Source organism: Camellia sinensis, chromosome 6, assembly GCF_055761805.1.
Source record: "Camellia sinensis isolate YWXY chromosome 6, ASM5576180v1, whole genome shotgun sequence".
NCBI lineage: Eukaryota > Viridiplantae > Streptophyta > Magnoliopsida > Ericales > Theaceae > Camellia > Camellia sinensis.
The window spans coordinates 12,238,014-12,257,084 of NC_138966.1; the positions used below are offsets into that span (position 1 = coordinate 12,238,014).

At 31.9% G+C, this 19,071-nt stretch overlaps 1 protein-coding gene and 1 long non-coding RNA gene across 2 annotated transcripts; one reads left to right on the forward strand and one right to left on the reverse strand.

Moving 5' to 3' along the window:
* Positions 1 to 5,656: 5,656 nt before the first annotated feature.
* LOC145793170 (protein FAR1-RELATED SEQUENCE 5-like) lies at positions 5,657 to 6,607 on the reverse strand. The gene is made up of 2 exons (XM_082875918.1): positions 6,562 to 6,607; positions 5,657 to 6,357 (listed from the first exon to the last, which is right to left on the reverse strand). The coding sequence occupies exons 1-2, from the start codon at positions 6,605 to 6,607 to the stop codon at positions 5,657 to 5,659; spliced, it is 747 nt and encodes a 248-aa protein (XP_082732044.1).
* A 7,214-nt stretch (positions 6,608 to 13,821) lies between these two features.
* On the forward strand, positions 13,822 to 14,990 carry LOC145792573 (uncharacterized). Its single transcript, XR_014331972.1, has 3 exons — positions 13,822 to 14,246; positions 14,383 to 14,482; positions 14,950 to 14,990. It is a non-coding gene; the product is annotated as an uncharacterized LOC145792573 (long non-coding RNA).
* Positions 14,991 to 19,071: the final 4,081 nt, after the last annotated feature.

The following is a 19,071-nucleotide window of genomic DNA, read 5'->3' on the forward strand; positions in this document are numbered from 1 at the left end:
TTGGATATGTATATCACGTGACCAATCACGTGACTATCCAGCTCAGAGGGGGTCGTGGGGGTCGATTTTTGAGGGGGTTGGAAACATTTTTGTTTAACAATTGGTAATACATGTAATATAAATGTTTCCAACCCCCTCAAAAACCGACCCCCACGACCCCCTCTGAGCTGGACAGGCACGTGATCGGTCACGTGATATACATATCCCACGCACCTTCCTCTTTCAGAATTCAAAATCCTCTGAGAAAAATACAGCTCCGCTCCTCCCCTTCACTCGGACGACAGCTCCTCAACTCCTAACTCCGATGGCCGACTCCCTCAGCTCCTCCCTTTCACTCCGACGTCCTTGACCCTTGACTCCGACGCCCGACTATCGACTCTCTCTCTCTCTCTCTCTTTCTTTCTCTCTCTCTTTCCATTTCATTCAACGGACGACCCCTCCACTCCTCCTCACGCCAACGACAGGTCCTCCTAACGCCCTACTCTGTCCTTCCGAGTCCCGACTCCCTCTATTTCCATTTCATTGACAACGAGGTAATCTGGTGTGTATATATATATCTATATATATGTATCTTAGTGAAATTAGGGCAAAATTACTCAATCTGAAAGACAGATTTTGTTGAAAGAGAAGAAATCAGATTTTCCTGAAATTGAAACAAATTTGTTAAATATTTCCATTCTTTTGCTTGCTAATATGTTTACTTGAGTGGGCTTTATTTTTTTTATTTTGTTTTTCTGTGCTTCTTGTTCTTTTTTATGTTAGTAATTCTTCTTTTCTCAGTTGAACCAATGGGGGCAGTTTATGGATGTATAAGTAATGAATAATTAACTTGTCCAGAAATGGGAAATTGTGGGTTTGAACCAGCCAATATGGACAGTGATACTTAAATACCAGTTGAACCAATAAATTATTTACAAATTAAGATTTTCACATATAACTTTCAAACAAATAAATAGTGACTACTATCAATAAAACATACCCCTCAAACTTTCAAAATGAAATATGAAGAACGTGTTTTCATGCTACTGCCTTTTCAAATAAATTAAAACGGTATTTTCTTACACAATAATCATCATATAAATTGTAATTATCAGATTTAATGAGACATACACATAAATGCTAAGTGGGTAGGAAGACCAAAACTACCATGGGTTGAGATCGTGAGACAATATATGGTTGGAAGTGAGAAACAAAAATTTAGATCTTGAAGGAGCAGAATAGTGCAACAGGGTTCATGTAACCAACCCAAAATTGTTGAGAGAAGGCTTTGATGAGTTCAGTAGAGCTAAGTAAAGCTTTAACAATCAAAACAACACTTAACAAAGCAATGGTAGTACAAATTCTAAACCCACTGCTTTCAAATGATTCCAAGAAACTCTTGATGTCATAAATTTTAGAAGTGAAGTGAGTGGTAATATGAACAACATTTTTTAGCAAATAACATTCTATACAACAATATCTGATAATAGCTCAAAACAAGTCTGTCAAGTTTAAATTGAGGTTACTAATATCAACTAGCGACCCGAACTCTGAAAGGATTGTCAAAATATTTTTACAATCCATATTCCAAACCCTAAAAGTAGGCAAAACTGCACTTTAAGTTCTACTGTTAAAACTAATATATGTCTAAAAATAACATATTCACTGTATAACAAACAAAATGGAAGACTGATAAAGAACTTATAAGAGTACGATTCAATTTATTCCCTAATAAGAAATTTTGACAATTGTAATCTGGTGTATATAATTCTTCTTTTCTCATATTTTCTCTGCAATCTAAAAAGAGTATGGCTATTCCTCAATCTGAAAAGAAGTATGGCTATGCCTATGGCTGTTTAGTTAGAGGATTAACCAATTTCTTCATGTGTCATTACTCTGTCTGGACTATTGGAGATCAATTACATGGCATCTTGTTTGGTGAATAAAAGACCTATTCTGAGAAGGATCTCATTTTCTTACAGTTTTATTCAAGTCTCTTTTGCTTGTTAATTAAACATGACACTAGTTTATGGAGGTAAATAGTTTATTAATCATTATATCCCCTTCTGATTAGTGCATAGCCATAGGAAGATTGAAATTATGTATCTCATTCAGTTATCATGAGCTGAAATTATCTTTATTCACTATTTTAATGAGGATAACTTGTTATTGCAGATGTCAAGTTCAACTGTCAACGGCAGTAGCTCAGATCGGTTGACGTACTTGAACAAAAATTATCCTACATGTAATAAAAAGGCCACGATTCGAATTTCTGAGATCGATCAAAACAAAAACAAGCTATTCTACTTTTGTAATGGTTGTGGTATTTTCATTGGATGGTGTGTGCCTATGAATTCACAATGTGGAGATCAAGAAATTCCAAGACAAGTAGATAGAGAACTGGTAAGATCTATGACAGAACAACTTCGAGCTATGACCGAACAACAAAGATCTATGACGGAACAACTTCGAGCTATGACCGAACAACAAAGATCTATGACAGAACAACTTGGAGCTATGGCCGAACAACAAAGATCCATGACGGAACAATTTACCTTTCTTAGTGCAAAGACGCAAAAAATAGAATTTCTGATGTTTGTGTTGCTTGTAATTGGTGTGTTATTACTTATGAATATGTAATGGTAGTTAGTGGTAGAAGTAGAAGTAGATTGAACTATGTTATGTTGTGGAATGGAATATGTATTAGTAAGAAACAGTTGAATTGTTGAATTTTTGAGTAGAATTGAAATGAATTGTTGAATTGTTAAATTGTTATTGTTGATTTGTTGAATGAAGATGTGGAATTAAGATGTGTTATTGTGGAATTGTTGTGGAATGAAGATGTCATATTTGTACTGAACCATGAACCAACATGAACTGTTGATGAGTTATTGTTGAAAATGAACCATGAACCAACATGAGTTGAACCATGAATTGTGTGATGAGTTATTGTTGAAAATGAACCAACATGAACTGTGTTATTGTTGAATTGTTGAATTGTTATTGTTGAATTATTGAGCATGAACCATGAACTGAACCATGAACCAGTTTGACACAGTTTGTGCATGAACCATGATAGATTTTTTTACAGACAGTTTTTTTAAAGATTTTAAACAGATTTGAGCATGAACCATGACAGTTTGAGTATGAACCATGACAGATTTTTTTACAGACAGGTTTTTTTTTACAGATTTGAGCATGAACCATCACAGTTTGTGCATGAACCATGACATATTTTTTTAGAGACAGGTTTTTTTAATAGATTTTTTACAGATTTGAGCATGAACCATGACAGTTTGAGCATGAACCATGACAGATTTTGGCAGTTTGAACCATGAACTGAAAAAACAGATTTTGGCTGAAATACTGTCAAAATAGAAAACTAAAAAATAAATTTTCAGATTTTGAAAGATAGATTTTTAAAGACAGTTTGGTAGTTTGAACCATGAACTAAAATAATCAGATTTTGGATGAAATACTGTCAAAATAGAAAACTAAAAAACAGATTTTCAGATTTTCAAAGACAGATTTTTAAAGACAGTTTGGCAGTTTGAACCATGAACTGAAAAAATTAGATTTTGGCTGAAATATTGTCAAAATAGCTAACTAAAAAACATATATTTTTTTTATAGATTTCTTAAACCATGAACTGTCAACAGAGATTTTGCATGAACTCTAAAAAAATCATGCTCAAACACTGTCAAAATGCTCAAACAATGTCAAAATAACAAAATGAAACAGATTTTTTTACATATTTTTTTAAACCATCAACTGTGAACTCAAAATGCTGAAAGACAGATTGTCAAAATAAACCATGAACTCAAAGACCAATCTTGCATAACCAATAAAGTGGGACTTAATAATAACCAATCTTGCAAATTCATACACAACATGTGTTACACATCTAACATGGGACTTAACATAATAAGTTTCAATCTCAAAAGCAAAATATCAATGTTCAATAAACTAGTCAAACATTTCTACAATGTCCATCATTTATTCCCAGTGTGCATGTATTAGAACCCGATGGGGTTAGAGATCCAGACCCAAACATTTGAGTTGGAGCACTCATCAAACTTCTCGGTGTGCCGCTTACAAAGTTTGATGGGATAAGAGATGTGCCTCCAATAGCATTTACGACCTGTCATAATTGAAGTAAAAAAGTACATGTTACAAAATATTTGTAAATGAAAACAAAAAATTGATGTAAAGTTGTCTTATGAACACATACTCGTGCATACACATTATTTTGCATGCCAACCATATAAGGATAATATGATATATAAGCTTGAGCTTGAGCTTGAGCTTGAGCTTGAGCTTCAAATTGAAGCACCTTAGCAGCCTATATTGATTCAAGAGTTTGTAAAAATGTACTTTAAAAGAGTTTGTTAAAAAAATAAAAAACAAGTTCAATTCAATATACAAGTTCAATTCAATATACAATTTACCTTTGCTTTTGTTTGTTTTTTTGTCGTTGCCTTGAACCGATTCACTATTTGATCTACTTTGGCAACCTTTCATTTCGTAACTGGACGACCTCTTCGCCAAACAACCAAAGGACTAACCACCTTCCTCGTACTAGCACCCGATGTACAACCGGCAGCAATTGGACTTTTTCTAGAAGATGGTATCCTATTAGTAGAAGCTGGTAAATTACTCTCATCACCCGATTCATCGTGCATGACTCTATCCTTCATTTCATCCAACCCAAGGTTTATAAATTTAATTTTCCCTTCCGAATTACCAATAAGTTGTACAATGGCGATCAATTTCTTGTTCATCCTCTCATAGCAACTTGTATTGAAATCATCCCCAAAGCCAGTGTACGTGGTTTTAATGCATGTGTACTCTCGAACCAAATCTTTCCTCCAACGTGGCAAAATGTTCTTACTTGGCACCTCATTTATGCATCTTCTCACAAGCACCGCGAGTGAGTGAGCACACATAATGCCTCTAAACTGAAACAACCGACACATACATTGAACTTCACATTCAATTGAATTAAAATACACAACAAAGTCCACATGCTTCATCTTGTCACAAACTACCATCGCTTCTTGGACATTATATGTACAAATTGCTCCCTCCTCTTTGACAATCAAGGCCTGACAGTACACTAATCTCTTCAACTCTCCTTGAACTTCTTTGAATTTTGCATTGGTGTAGGCTTGCTGAAATTGCTTCTCAAAGCCATATATAGTTAGACAATCAAACAATTTGTGTCGAGACTTGAAGTCTGATTTCTTCTGTTTCTCTACCTTACTTCTCAACGCATTGTCATATTGTTCAACAAATTGTTTTAATGTAGTCTTCAGGTTGACATATCCATCAAAAAATGCATTCATGCTTTCACTTCGTTGTGTTGTTGACATGCCAGCCCAAAAAATGTCTTTAACATATATAGGAACCCATCGATGCCGCTCATGATATAGTACCCCCAACCATTCATTATCATAAAGATTGAATTTAGTAAGTATCTCTTCCCATTTTTCCTCAAATTCATCTCTTGTCAAACAATCATAAATTGCATTTTACATAGCCAACTTTATGGGTTCATACTGAGCATATCCTTTCAACTTCTCTGGTATTTTCTTTGTTACATGCCATAAGCACCATCGATGCCGGGCCTGTGGAAAGACAATTTCTATAGCATTTTGGATAGCTCTTCACTGATAAGTTATGATAGCTTTGGAGGATTATTTGACATGCAACTTAACCACGACTTGAATAGCCAAACAAATGTGTCGGTGTCTTCACTAGATAACAATCCACAACCAAACAAAATAGACTGTCCATGGTGATTGACTCCTACAAATGGAGCAAATGGCATGTCATATTTGTTCGTCAGATAAGTTGTGTCAAATGAAACATCTGCAAATGATTCATACATAGCCCGACTCCTTGCATCAGCCCAAAACAAGTTTCTAATGTGAAACTCCTCATCAATATCAATCACATAAAAGAATTTCTCACTATGTGCTTGCATCCTCATAAAATAACTTTGAAGTGATTCGGCATCACCTTCACCAAGCCTTAATCTTCTAGCTCTATTAATGTAATTCCTTGCATCTCGCTCATCAAATGTTAATGACTCGTATCCCCCCGTTTCAACAACCACCGAATGATAGTTCCTAGACACCCCAATCCCTGCTTGATCATTGATTTCTAATCTTCTCTTCACAGGAGTACGAATTTTCTTATTCATTGCAAAATGACGAGAGGCGGTAGGAATCAAATCATGATTATGCTCAAGGTTAACTGTGGTTAACATATATGTCCCATTCTTTTGTAGAGTACCCCATACCCTTGCTTTGCAACCAATTTTTGTGCACAAAGATGGCTTCAAAGGGTTCACTTCTGATTTCTTTTTTCTTTTCCCTGCTCGAGAACATTCAATTGCAAAGTTTTTTAATTCGCCATAATCTCCAAAATGTTGTGCTCTATGAACTATAGAAATGCCAACATGCTTAGCATATGTGGCATAAAATGTGTACACTTCTTCCCTTGAGCTAAAACATATACCCTTCTTAGGTTCTTCAACTTGTTTTTGAGAGGGTCGGAAATCAGATTCAACTTGTTAACCCTTATTTACTGAAGGATTGTCACCACCATTTGAATCAACCTCCATTCTATGAGAATCAAAAATGAAATTCAAATAGAATGATTTTAGAATAATTATTTTATAAGATGATTGGAAACTTTGAAACTGTTACGAAACTAATAATTTTAGCTGATAATAAAATTGAAATGTTTGTATTTCTTATTAGTTTTAGCTGTTGAAATGTCTGTATCGCCACAAATGTTGAAATACAGACATTAGTTTCATACATTTCAACATTCAAATTAGTTTCATTATGAAACTAAGAAATATAGACATTAGGTCTGTATCGCCACTGTATTTCAAATGACATTAGGTCTGTATCGCCACTGTATTTCATCTTATAAAATACAGACATTAGTCTATCTAAAATTATTATCAAGATAGACATTGTATTTCAATCATCACAGATGTTTCATTATGACTTAGTTTCATAAGACATACATTATGAAACTAATAAGAAATACAGACATTTCAACATTCAAATTAGTTTCATTTTAGCTGATAATAAGATGTGTGGTGATACAGATATTATGTGTACATTATTAGTTTCATTTTCATTTTCAATTTCAATTTCACAGAGATTGATCAGTGTATGTAGATAGAGAGAGAGAGAGTGGGGGAGAATGAGGGGTTTTCGAATAACATTACCTGACAAAATGGTATCGAAATGCGATCGAAGATCCGTAGAGCGAGATACAGAGAGTTATGGCCGGAGAGCTATGGTCGACGGAGGAGAGCTATGGCAGACGTACGATGGAAGAGGGAAGAGGGAAGGCAGACAGGGGTGGGGAAGAAGGAAATATCAGGGTCGTTTCCGTTTTTTTTTTTGGTCTTTGTTTTCAGTATATTTTTTTTGTCTTTCAGGTGCGTGTATTACACCTTCTTCATTGTGCAATTCTTCTTCACATGACTTCAGCAGGTGCCACCTCAGAGCGGTCGTGGGGGTCGGTTTTGGAGGGGGTCTGTATCGCCATTGCTAATTAAAACATCAAAAATGTTTCAGGCCACCTTTTCCCCCACCCCCTTGACCCCCATCTTTCTCATTGGTTACATTTTCTTTTTCTTTTTCTTTTTTTTTCCTGCTCCTCCAATCACCACCCGCCGCATGTGTGTGGGGTGGTGGAGGTGGTGATTGGAGAGGGTCTCTATCATGGCTCTTAAAACATTAATATAATTGTGATGACTTTATCATCAAATCAATGACAAGTAATAGCTTTGTTGTTCGTCGTATTATTAAATTTAAAACAGTAATATAATTGTGATGACTTTAAGTATAAAACAGTAATATAATTGTGATGACTTTATCATCAAATCAATGACAAGTAATATTTGTTATTCCTCGTATTATTAATTAAACATTAATATAATTGTGATGACTTTATCATCAAATCAATGACAAGTAAGAAAGATATTATATAGACAATATTGCTCTTATGTTAGTGCACAATGGCATATATTATTGGATAATGTCATCGTATATAGTCCTAAAAAAGTATGCATCATATGTGTCATTATTATCTATTTTTATGAAATATATTACGTATTTTTGTAATTAATATTACATCATTTTTTTGTAAATGTAGTTATACAATTTGCGATTATACTACACATTTTAAATAGCAGATGTATGTAATACACACCTTTTGAAAAATGTATATCATTAAATTTCATAAAATTATTAAGTAGATTGGTAACCCTATATCATATATCAAATTTAAAAATAATAGCACTATGTTTATTTTGTATTCTACACCAACTATCAATTATTGTTTGTTGTATTATTAATTAAAACATTAATATAATTGTGATGACTTTATTACCTAAATCAATGATAAGTAAGAAAGATATTATATTGACAACATTGTTCTTATGTTATTGCACAATAGCATAAATTACTGGATAATATTAAAGTACACACCTCTCAATAAGTTTATATTATATTTACGGTTATTATTTATTATTGTAATATATATTATGTATTTTTATAATAAATGTTATGTAATTCATTTGTAAATAAAGTTACACATTTTGTGATAATATTACGCATTTTAGATAATAGGTGCATATGACCTTTTGAAAAGTGTTTTTCAAAATTATTAAGTACTTTAGTAACACTAGATTATATGTCTATTAAATTTCAAAATGTTAGAGAGCATAAATGAAGAATTATTAAATATTATACACAGTATTCATATAAGTGTGGGTCTGGTTTGAGTGTTGTATAAAATATTTGGATTTTTTTTTTTTTTTTTGGAATTCCCAGCCTCATTTTATCTAATTATATGCATTAAATTGTTCATTTTCAAATTATAAATGTTTCTATTGATTTTATTTTCAACAATATAAGGAACTTGGGAAAAATATTTAGAAAATGACTTAAAAAATTGCGGAGGAGGATGATCATCTCTAGCACTTTTTCCACAGGCCATTATCTAACACATTTGTGGCTTTTGGATCAAGAGTTGGATGATAGCTGGACAAAAAAAAAAAAAATTAGAAATGATGTGGATTCGAGAAGTGTATCTCCTGGCGTAAATCCTCGTGGCACCCCAAATTAATTTTTATAATTCAATATAGTGGGATTCAGTATTTTTTTTTTTTATTTTCTTTTTTTGAGTTTATGGGAGATAATGTTGAATAGTGTGAAATAATATTACAGGACCACCAAATAATGAGTTCTAAATGTGATCACACCTTACTAATTTTAAATCTATACTATGCAACTTATTTTTAAGATCAAATTCGAAACACAATTTCATGATGGATAACATTTTGCTTTTGGAAATTTTGTAAAACACACCCCATTTTGGGGTGTACCATATATCATGATTTGTGACATTTGATTATAATCTATTATGGTATTATGACTCGGTTATGAGTAATTGTGGTATTAGTTATAACTTTTTGTGATATTGATTGATATATTATGATTATTATTTTTGTTATAATTCAAAAAGTTTTTAATTATATCTTATATGATATTTAGTTATGACTCTTTATTATTTTTGTTTATAAATCGAAAAATATTTGATTATGACATTAAAAAATGTTATAAATCACAAATTTTTAATCAAACAATCACATGAGTGTGAGTTCCATATCCATATAACAGTTTAGTAGAAAATTGGGAAAATTATATTTTACCCCTTCAACTACTGATCCGTATCACTTTACCTCCCTCAACTAAAAATTTTAACAATTAATCCCCCTCATTTACTAATAATAAATTTTTGAATTAATCCCCCTCATTTTAACAATTAATCCCCCTCATTTACGAAAATATTTATCCAAAAATCTAAAAAAAGTTCGCTAAAGACAAGAAATATAAAAATATATCAGTTTTTTTTATTTTATTTTTTCGTCTTTAATGATTTCCTAAAAAAATTCTTCACAAATATTTAAATTTTAGGTGTATCTAAAAATTAATTTTTTTGACTAAAATATGAAAAAAATTACTAAAAAATAAAAAAATTTGTTTAAAAAAAAATTGAAATTTGTATTTTAAAATGATATGAGTGATATTGAGATAATTTTAGTTGAGGAAGTAGAGTGATATTGAGATAATTTTAGTTCCCAAAATAGGCCTAAGTGTTATAATTTTTAGTTCAATATGTAAGATGATATGAGATAATAATTTAGGGGTAGAATGTAATTTGCCCTGGAAATTTATAGAAAATTTTGTAGTACCCTGTCATTTATATCTATTTTATTCTATGCCCTTTTTCTTCTATCTGTTTTATATTGTTTATATTTAGGAGAAATTTTTGTTTGTGAATATGACACTATATGATACTATCTTCAATCAATTATAAATATATATGTCTCTTATTATTCTTTAAATACTTACGTTGTGTTTGGTTGGGAGATTTGGAGAGGAATTTGGAAAGGAAAATAGAAAAAGTAGGTGAAATGTGAATAAAACATACCTATATTTCATCTAGTTTCACACACATTTTTCCTTTCCTTTTCCAAATTCTCTTCAAATCTTCCAACCAAACACCGTGTTACACTACAAGAAAATGCATTTTTGCCGACCATTTTTGGCTACCAAAAACAATTTAGTCGCCAAAAGTCACGGAATTGGCTACCCAAAATAAATTAGTCGGCAAAAGTCAACTTTTTAGCTACTAATTTTTTTTAGTAGGGGAATGCTGATTATTGGCGACTAAAAAAAATTTAGTAGCTAAAAATATTACAATTGGCGACTAAAAAAATTTTTAGTAGCTAAACAAATCACAATTGGCAACTAAAAGAAAATTTAGTAGCCGTAGAGGTACCTTTAGCTACTAAATTGTTTGGTAGCCGAAATGAAAATAAAAAAATTAATTTTTAATCTTTGCCGACCAAAATTTTGGTCGCCAAATGTTACGTTTCGGCGACAAAACTCCTTTTAGTCGCTGTAGACCTACTTTTGGCTACTAAATTGTTTGGTAGCCGAATGAAAATAAAAAATTTAATTTTTAATCTTTGCCGACAAAGTTCCTTTTAGTCGCTGTAGACCTACTTTTGGCTACTAAATTGTTTGGTAGCCGAATGAAAATAAAAAATTTAATTTTTAATCTTTGCCGACCAAAATTTTGGTCGCCAAATGTTCAGTTTCGGCGACAATTCCTTTTAGTCGCTGTAGACCTACTTTTGGTTACTAAATTGTTTGGTAGCCGAATGAAAATAAAAAATTTAATTTTTAATCTTTGCCGACCAAAATTTTGGTCGCCAAATAGTTCAGTTTCGGCGACAAAATTCCTTTTAGTCGCTGTAGACCTACTTTTGGCTACTAAATTGTTTGGTAGCCGAATGAAAATAAAAAAATTAATTTTTAATCTTTGCCGACCAAAATTTTGGTCGCCAAATAGTTATTTTATTTTATTAACAACAATACCATTAGTCTCCACTTGAAAATTTGACTAAACAAAATAGTTATTTTATTTTTATTTTTATGAAGAGGTTGTACACCCACCATCCAAAAATATTAATATCTTATTTTATTTTTTATTATCTCAAAATATTAGTTTTTAAAAAAAATTAATTATTAAAATAATATGAATTTCTTATTTTGTCTTTTTTTAAATCCATTAATAATACAAAAAGTACAATTATGACAATTGATATTTCTAAAAAAAATATACTATCAAAAGGTAATTTTGAAAAATTAATATTTTTAAAATGTAATAATTGTATTATAAAAAGAAATTAAGTTCTGAAAATAGACTATTATTTTGAGATGGAAGAAGTAGTTGGTTTTCATTTTGATAGGTTGAACACATCTTTTAATAATCACTACAAGAAAAGTGGGTTTATGAGACGGAATTATTTGCGACGGCACACTTGCCGTCTCAAAAAGTCACTTTTTTGTGACGGCATAAAATGCCGACTCAAAAAAGCAGAGTATTTGCGACGGCACCATTTGCCGTCTCAAAAAAGAAGAGCATTTGCGACAGCACCATTTGCCGTCTCAAAAAAGTAGAGCATTTGCGACGGCGCTATTTGCCGTCTCAAAAAATGAGAGTATTTGCGACTGCATTTTCCGCCGTCGCAAAAAGTGACTTTCGTGTTTTTTTTTTTAGTGAATATTTTTAAAATTTTAAATATTTTTTTAAGATGCACCTTACTTAGATGTATTTAAAAAATAAAAAAAATTATGAAAAAATATTTTTAAAAATTAATAAATACATAAAAATACAAAAAAAAAATGTATTGAATTATTGTATTTTTTTTTTGGTATTTAATGAATTTTTAAAAGCTCAAAACAAACACCATACTTAAATTAATGGGTGGAACTATGACCACTACCACTACCACTCTCTCTGTCTCTTTTTTTTTTTTTCTATGTCTCTCTCGTTAATCTCTTTTCACTTTCTTTCTCTATCTTTTAGTTTATCTCTTACTCATATCTTGTCTCACTCTCTTTCTATCTATCTCTCTCTCTCCGTCTCTCTCTCTCTCTCTCTCACTCATCACGCTTCTCTCTTTCTGTCTGCCTGTCTGCCTGTCTGTCTCTCTCACCCCACTGTGTTCGCCTTGCTCACTCTCTCCCTCATCTCTTCTTTATTTATTGAGCTCCCTTTCGATTTATCGATCCACTATAAGAAAATGCACTTTTAGCGACCACTTTGTTTCTTTCTCGCTCATCACTCTGTCACTGTCTCTTTATCTCTTTTCTCTATTCGTCTCTCACTCATCTCTCTCTTTCACCACCCATATTCTTTACCACATTTACCACTATTGAAAATGCCATTCAATTACCACCATTCTTCTGTTTCTCTTTTTCACTCATCACTCTTCTTTCTCTGTTTGTTTGTCTATCTGTCTGTGTGTCTTTCGTTTATCTTTCTTCTCTCTATCCTTCCCATTTGTCTTCTCTCACTCTCTTTGTCTCTCTCGCTCATCTCTTTTTTTCTGTCTCTCTCGCTTATCTCTCTTCTCTCTATCTTTCTATTTTTCTATTCTCTCTCTCGTTCATCCTTTTTCGCTTTTTATCTCTCTTTTTGTATCGCTCATCTCTTGCTTCTTTCTCTTTTTCTATCTCTCTCTCTATCTCTTTCTCTCTTTGTCTGTTTGTTTCTCTCTCTTTCTCTTCGTCTCTCTCTCACTCATCACTCTTAATAGAAAGTATTTTTCATTAAAATATTATCCTTACTTCTACCAAATAAAAAATAATAATAATAATTTTTCATTCATTAAATATTCATTTACGATGAAAATAAAAATTATTATTATTATTTAAATATTCATTTATGATGAAAATTATTATTATTTAAATATATATATTTTTCCCAATCCCGCCCGCTCGGTTCCCTCATTTTTTTCCATTCCCGCGCCCCAAAAAATCCCCAATCTCTTAGAATCCTAATCGTCTCCTCACTCTCCAGTCTCATCTCAAGTTCAATTCATCACTGTCCCTCTCTCTCACTCTCTCGTTTCGTTGTTCTTCATATCTGCACCGATCACTCTCTGATTCTCTCGTTGTTCATCTCATCGCACCGATCATCGCACCGCCGATCTACTCACAGGTAAACTCTCTCTCAATCTCTGTCTCTTTCTCTCTCTCGCCCCGATCGTTGTTTTTTTTTTGTTTTATATATATATATATACATATATATATATATATATCAGATATCTCTCTGATCTAATCTGTCTCCCTCACTCTCTCATCTCATCAGTCTCACTCTTTGGTTTTGCATCTCTGCACCGATCGACTCACAGGTAAACCTCTCTCTCTCTCTCTCTCTCTCTCTCTCTCTCTCTCTCTCCCTGATCTCTCATCTTTGCACCGATCGAACAGATCTGTTCTGTTTGTTTATTTTGGACCAACAGATCTGTTCTGTTTGTTTTGGAATCTGTGTGTTTGTTTTGTTTTGGAATCTGATCTGTTCTGTTTATTTTATTCTGCACCGATCACTCTCTGTGTGTTTGTTCTTAAGGAATTTGTTGAATCTGTGTGTATGTATGTTAATCAGATTCATGTTGATTTTGTTGAATTTGTTCTTAAGAAATTTGTGTATGTATGTATGTATGTTAAGAAATTTGTTTGAATTTGTTCTTAAGAATTTTTGTTGAATCTGTGTATGTATCTACTTTCTTTTCTAGATTGGAATCCGACTAAATTGCCCATGGCCTGAGTTGAGGAGGTATGGGTCTCAAAAGTAGCTACTTTCTTTTCTCCAAGGTAACACTGTACTTCACTGAAATTTTTACATGTTGAAGTTGTTTGTGTATTATTTGTTGAACATGGAGTGAAAGCATTTGTTGGGTAAATCTTACTGAGCAGTTAATTGATTTTACAACTGTTTTTACTGTGACAGAGAAATATGAACCTGTTCATGCAAAGTGGACAACAGAACGATGTGCTATATGTAGATGGGTTGAGGATTGGGACTATAACAATATTGTTATTTGCAACAGGTGTTACTATTCTTCATGAATCTTTATGCTTAATCATCACATTTTATGCATTTGAATTACAATTTATTTGCTGAGATACGATAGCACCTGATTTAGGAACTCTAGTAGAATCATCTGAGTCAATTTTATTTTTCATATATATGATTTTCATTCAAAGATGATAAACATTAATTTTTTAGGTTTAAAGTAGGAGGGATTAATATGTATAAATTTATGTTGTATCCAAATTTATTTTTTCAAACTTATTATGTGTGTGTCCACCTAGGTGTCCAAAGTGTGCCTGGGTCAATTGGTGGGGGGTTACTTTCTAAATTTTGTTTCTACCTCACTTGAATTTGCTTAACTGTAATTTGTTGTGGAATGGACTTATGAATTGATATAATATTTCCTTTATAGAGCCCTCATTTCCATGTGCTTCTTTTTTTGTATTAATAAATCTAAACTTTTGTTTGTTTTTCTCTTTGAAGTTACGATATCCTTTAAATCATTCAAGAGGATAAAGGTTCAGATTGTTTTTTCTTTTTCCAAATGTTTAAGCTCCCTTATTGGGCCCATATCTAGTATTCTTTTCCTGATGTCAGAATATTTGTTTTTGTAGGATTATGGGGGGTCAATAAAGAGGTGGTCCCTAAGAAGAAAAATATTAACGATGCAGGAAGAACTTGCACCCCCATTAGGAGAATTGATGAAGATGCTCTTTAATGCATACAGGTTATAACATATTTACTATTTATTCAATTTACTTTGCATTTTAATTTTTAGAGAATGTCTTTGCAAGATCACACTTAAAAGATGTGATCTAAATATTATTAATCACACTTAAAAGATGTGATGAAATCATTTTTAATGACACTTAAAAAGTGTGATTAAAAATGACCCCTTTTAATCACACTCCCAAAGATCACACTTTAATAAAATTTAAAATATGATTAAAAAACATACATCACACAAAAAAAGTGTGATCTTTATCTATATTTGTAGTAGTGAATTTCTCTCTCTCTCTCTCTCTCTCTCTCTCTCTCTCCAATTTCTAGACGCTATCTATCTCCCTTATTTTCTATATGTTTTTGAATGGGTTTCTAAAATGGGTATATTAATAGTAGGAGTTTGATTTGTAGTTTTTTTGGATAATTCCCAGATTCTGCTACCACAGCCGCCTCTCCATTGCCAGAAACTGCCGTACGTGCCTTGTCGAGGTCGAGAAGTCGCCCAAGCCCGTCGCTTCTTGCACCATGCCCACTCTTCCAGGTTTTCATTTATTTTTTTACGGATTAGTAATGCCATTTGCTTAATTCATCTGGGTTTTAGTATTTTGTTGGGTTCATTATCTACGGTCTATTATTATTTTAAAATAAGATATAGTTAACACGTGATATATATTTTAAAACATAATAAATTATAAACTATACTAAGGAGAACCTTTGCCCTCTGTATCCAAAGTTCTACAATAAAATACTTGACATTAGATGAGACTAATATTTCTATTGTAACGTTCAATCCATTTGTCAATACTACTAAGTAGATTCTGACATGCTTAAATTTTCTCATTCTGTGTCTACACAAACACACACACACACACACACACATATACTAGTGGTGAATGCAAACACATATGCAATAGCACATTTACACTTTTGGGAGATTGATGAAGGAAGAAGTGGGATGATTTTAAAAACTGTTTTGACACTTTTTTTATTATTTTAACTGTTTAGTAAACTGTTTTGACACTTTTTTATTATTATAACTGTTTAGTAGTAATTTTGAAGGCTATTGTTGAATGGAAAAAAAAATGAAATAACAATAGCACCAAATAAAATGAACACTTCATATAATAGAATAAAAGAAAAGATATATTATAATCTAGGCGTTCGTCTCTTATAAATCCTTCTTTTTGGCTCTCTTGATAGAGATTAGGACACAAAGTAAGATCCATAATGGCCAGTTGGTAAGGGAACATTGATAAAACTAATCCACCAAAGGGGTTGTTAAGGAGCACACTTTTTCATGAACAGAGCAGCCTGTGATTATCATACCCAATTCAATTCTACACTGATTATCTTCAAGAATGGGACCTTGGCCATATTCATAGATTTCAAAATTCTTTTATTGCTACATTTGGAATAATATTTTGCTTCTTTTATTTGGCACCTTTGTATTGCTATTGCTATTGTTATTGTTGTTTTTATTTTTAATTTAGATTTATTGAGGTATAGTCTTATAACAAGAGCTTTAAATTTATATCTCAGTACAACAAATTAAGAACTTCAGACAAAAATTTAGGGACGAAATATTTCAGTTGTTAAAAATGTCATATTTTTAGGAGAATGGCTCTTCCCCATATCACTATTTTTTGTACTTGACTATACTTTATTTTGGGGCCTCATTCCGGATCCACAGCACTGTTCATCTTGTAAATCTCATGCTAAAAATCGTTTGTGCAAAAAATAAATTTCATTAGATATCAATAAATAGATGAAAAAAAATCATATTTGTTTTTAATAAAATAAATGGTTTAAATTTAAACACAAAGTTGTTGTCCATTTAAATATATATATATATATATATATAATTTGTTCACGTATCTAATGATATTCGATGAATCTAATTTTTTGTACATACATTTTTACTATGAGATTTACAAGATGAATGGTTTGAATTATCATTGTGGACCCGAAATGAAGCCAATAAAATAGAGTATGATGAAATATGGAGGATAGTAGTGACATGGAAAAGAGTCATCCCCTATTTTTAAGTGAGAAAATTGCACAATACTATTCTTTTGGGACTAAAATTTTCATTTACAAAAGTAAACGTATTTTACAATAAATTATTTTGTTCCTAAAAGTGTATTTATTAGCAGCATTTTTAAAAAAAAAAAATTCATTAAGTCTTTTTTTAACATTTTAAGACGGTCTTTTCGTGTTGACTCATATGATAATTAGTGGTCTCCTAATATTTTTTGCTACAAATTTTTTTCCCCATATAGAAACGAAAAAAAGTTAGCCTCTAAGACACTTATTTATTGTGATACCTTAAATTTGAAATCCTATGTAATTTTCAATTGCAAGCTAGACTACATTAATTGTTGAAAGGAAAAGACTCACAATATGTCTAACCCAGATATATATAGTTGAAGAGGTTGTGATCCACTGAACACCCATTATCTAAAATGACTCATATTTCTAAGTTCTCACTGATCCAAATTAGATGTTTATGTAGGCCTCTGATTATTTGGGCTGAATTTGAAAATTTAAAAAAAAAAAAAAAAACATAATTGGTGTCTTGAGCCTTGCATTGGGTTTGGTCTAAAGTCTAGAACTACATAAATGTGGGCTTTCATTTTCATTCTGGGCCGTGGTCAAAGTTAGATTTGCATCCACAAAAATGAATTGACATTTCACCAAAGCTGTGAATATCAACCAGCCCTCATTGGCAACTGGCAATTTGGTTTCAATTGGGGCAGTTTTAGTGCTTTTAACATTATTGGTACTATTGCTTACTAGTTAGGATATTCAACTGGACGACGCTCTGATAATAGTTGCAAACAAAAATTTCAATATCAGAATGAATTTATTTTTGAAATTCATGTCCTTGAATCTTAGAGGTTGAATGTTTTACATTAGAGTCAATGGGGCTATAGCACTCTTAAATAGGGATGGACATAGGTTGGGTTTGGCGTGGATTTTTAATAACCTAACCCGCTCCCTATCATATTGGGAGTGGGACAAATCAAGGGGTGATGGGATGGGACTAGAGCGAGAGAGGGATTAAAATATATATCACGTGTTAGCCTCCTACTATATTTGAAGGTGTGATTATTACAATGTTTTATAAGACGTGGGCAATGGGTGTATTGGAAAATGTTCTTGCATCTTTCCATTCCATTTCTCGATTTTCTGATTGCATTACTACATTTGCATTATTTTGCAGTTGGTGTCTTCAGAAAGAAAGGTACCAAACTATATGAAGCAAGCTTGAAGGATGAGAAGCATTTAGATCAATGGCTTCATTGTTAAATTAAGCAAGTGTTTTAGTAAATAAATTTAATTTTCCCATCATGTTTACACCTTCAAAATATTCTGTAAATGACATTTGATGTAGAATTTTTTGTACAAAGGACATCTTTTTTGTATGATTTTGTATTTGTATGGAATTATTATTTTGGGTTGGATAATTCAGATTTGTATAGAATTTGATGTTAAAAGATTAAATTTTTGTATTGTTGAAACGAAATAGAAATAGATATATGTATTATTTTGTTTAAATACAGGGTGCAGGTTGCACGAAATAAGTACAGGTTGTGAAGAAATTAATTATAATAAAAAAAAAACACAAAATAAAGTTTTTTCCATTAAATGTTTAGTAGCGGAAAAAAAAAAGAAGTGAATTTGTTAGTGACTAACCAATTGGTAGCCAAAAAGGAAATCAATATTTTTAGTGACCAAATATTGGGTACCCATAAAGAACCCAAAGATTTTTGGTGACTAAAAATTTAGTAGCTAAAAATATAATGAAGACTTTCGGCTACCAAATGGTTAGTAGCCAAAGGTTTAATAAAATGAAAAATAATTTTTTTGGCGACTAAATTC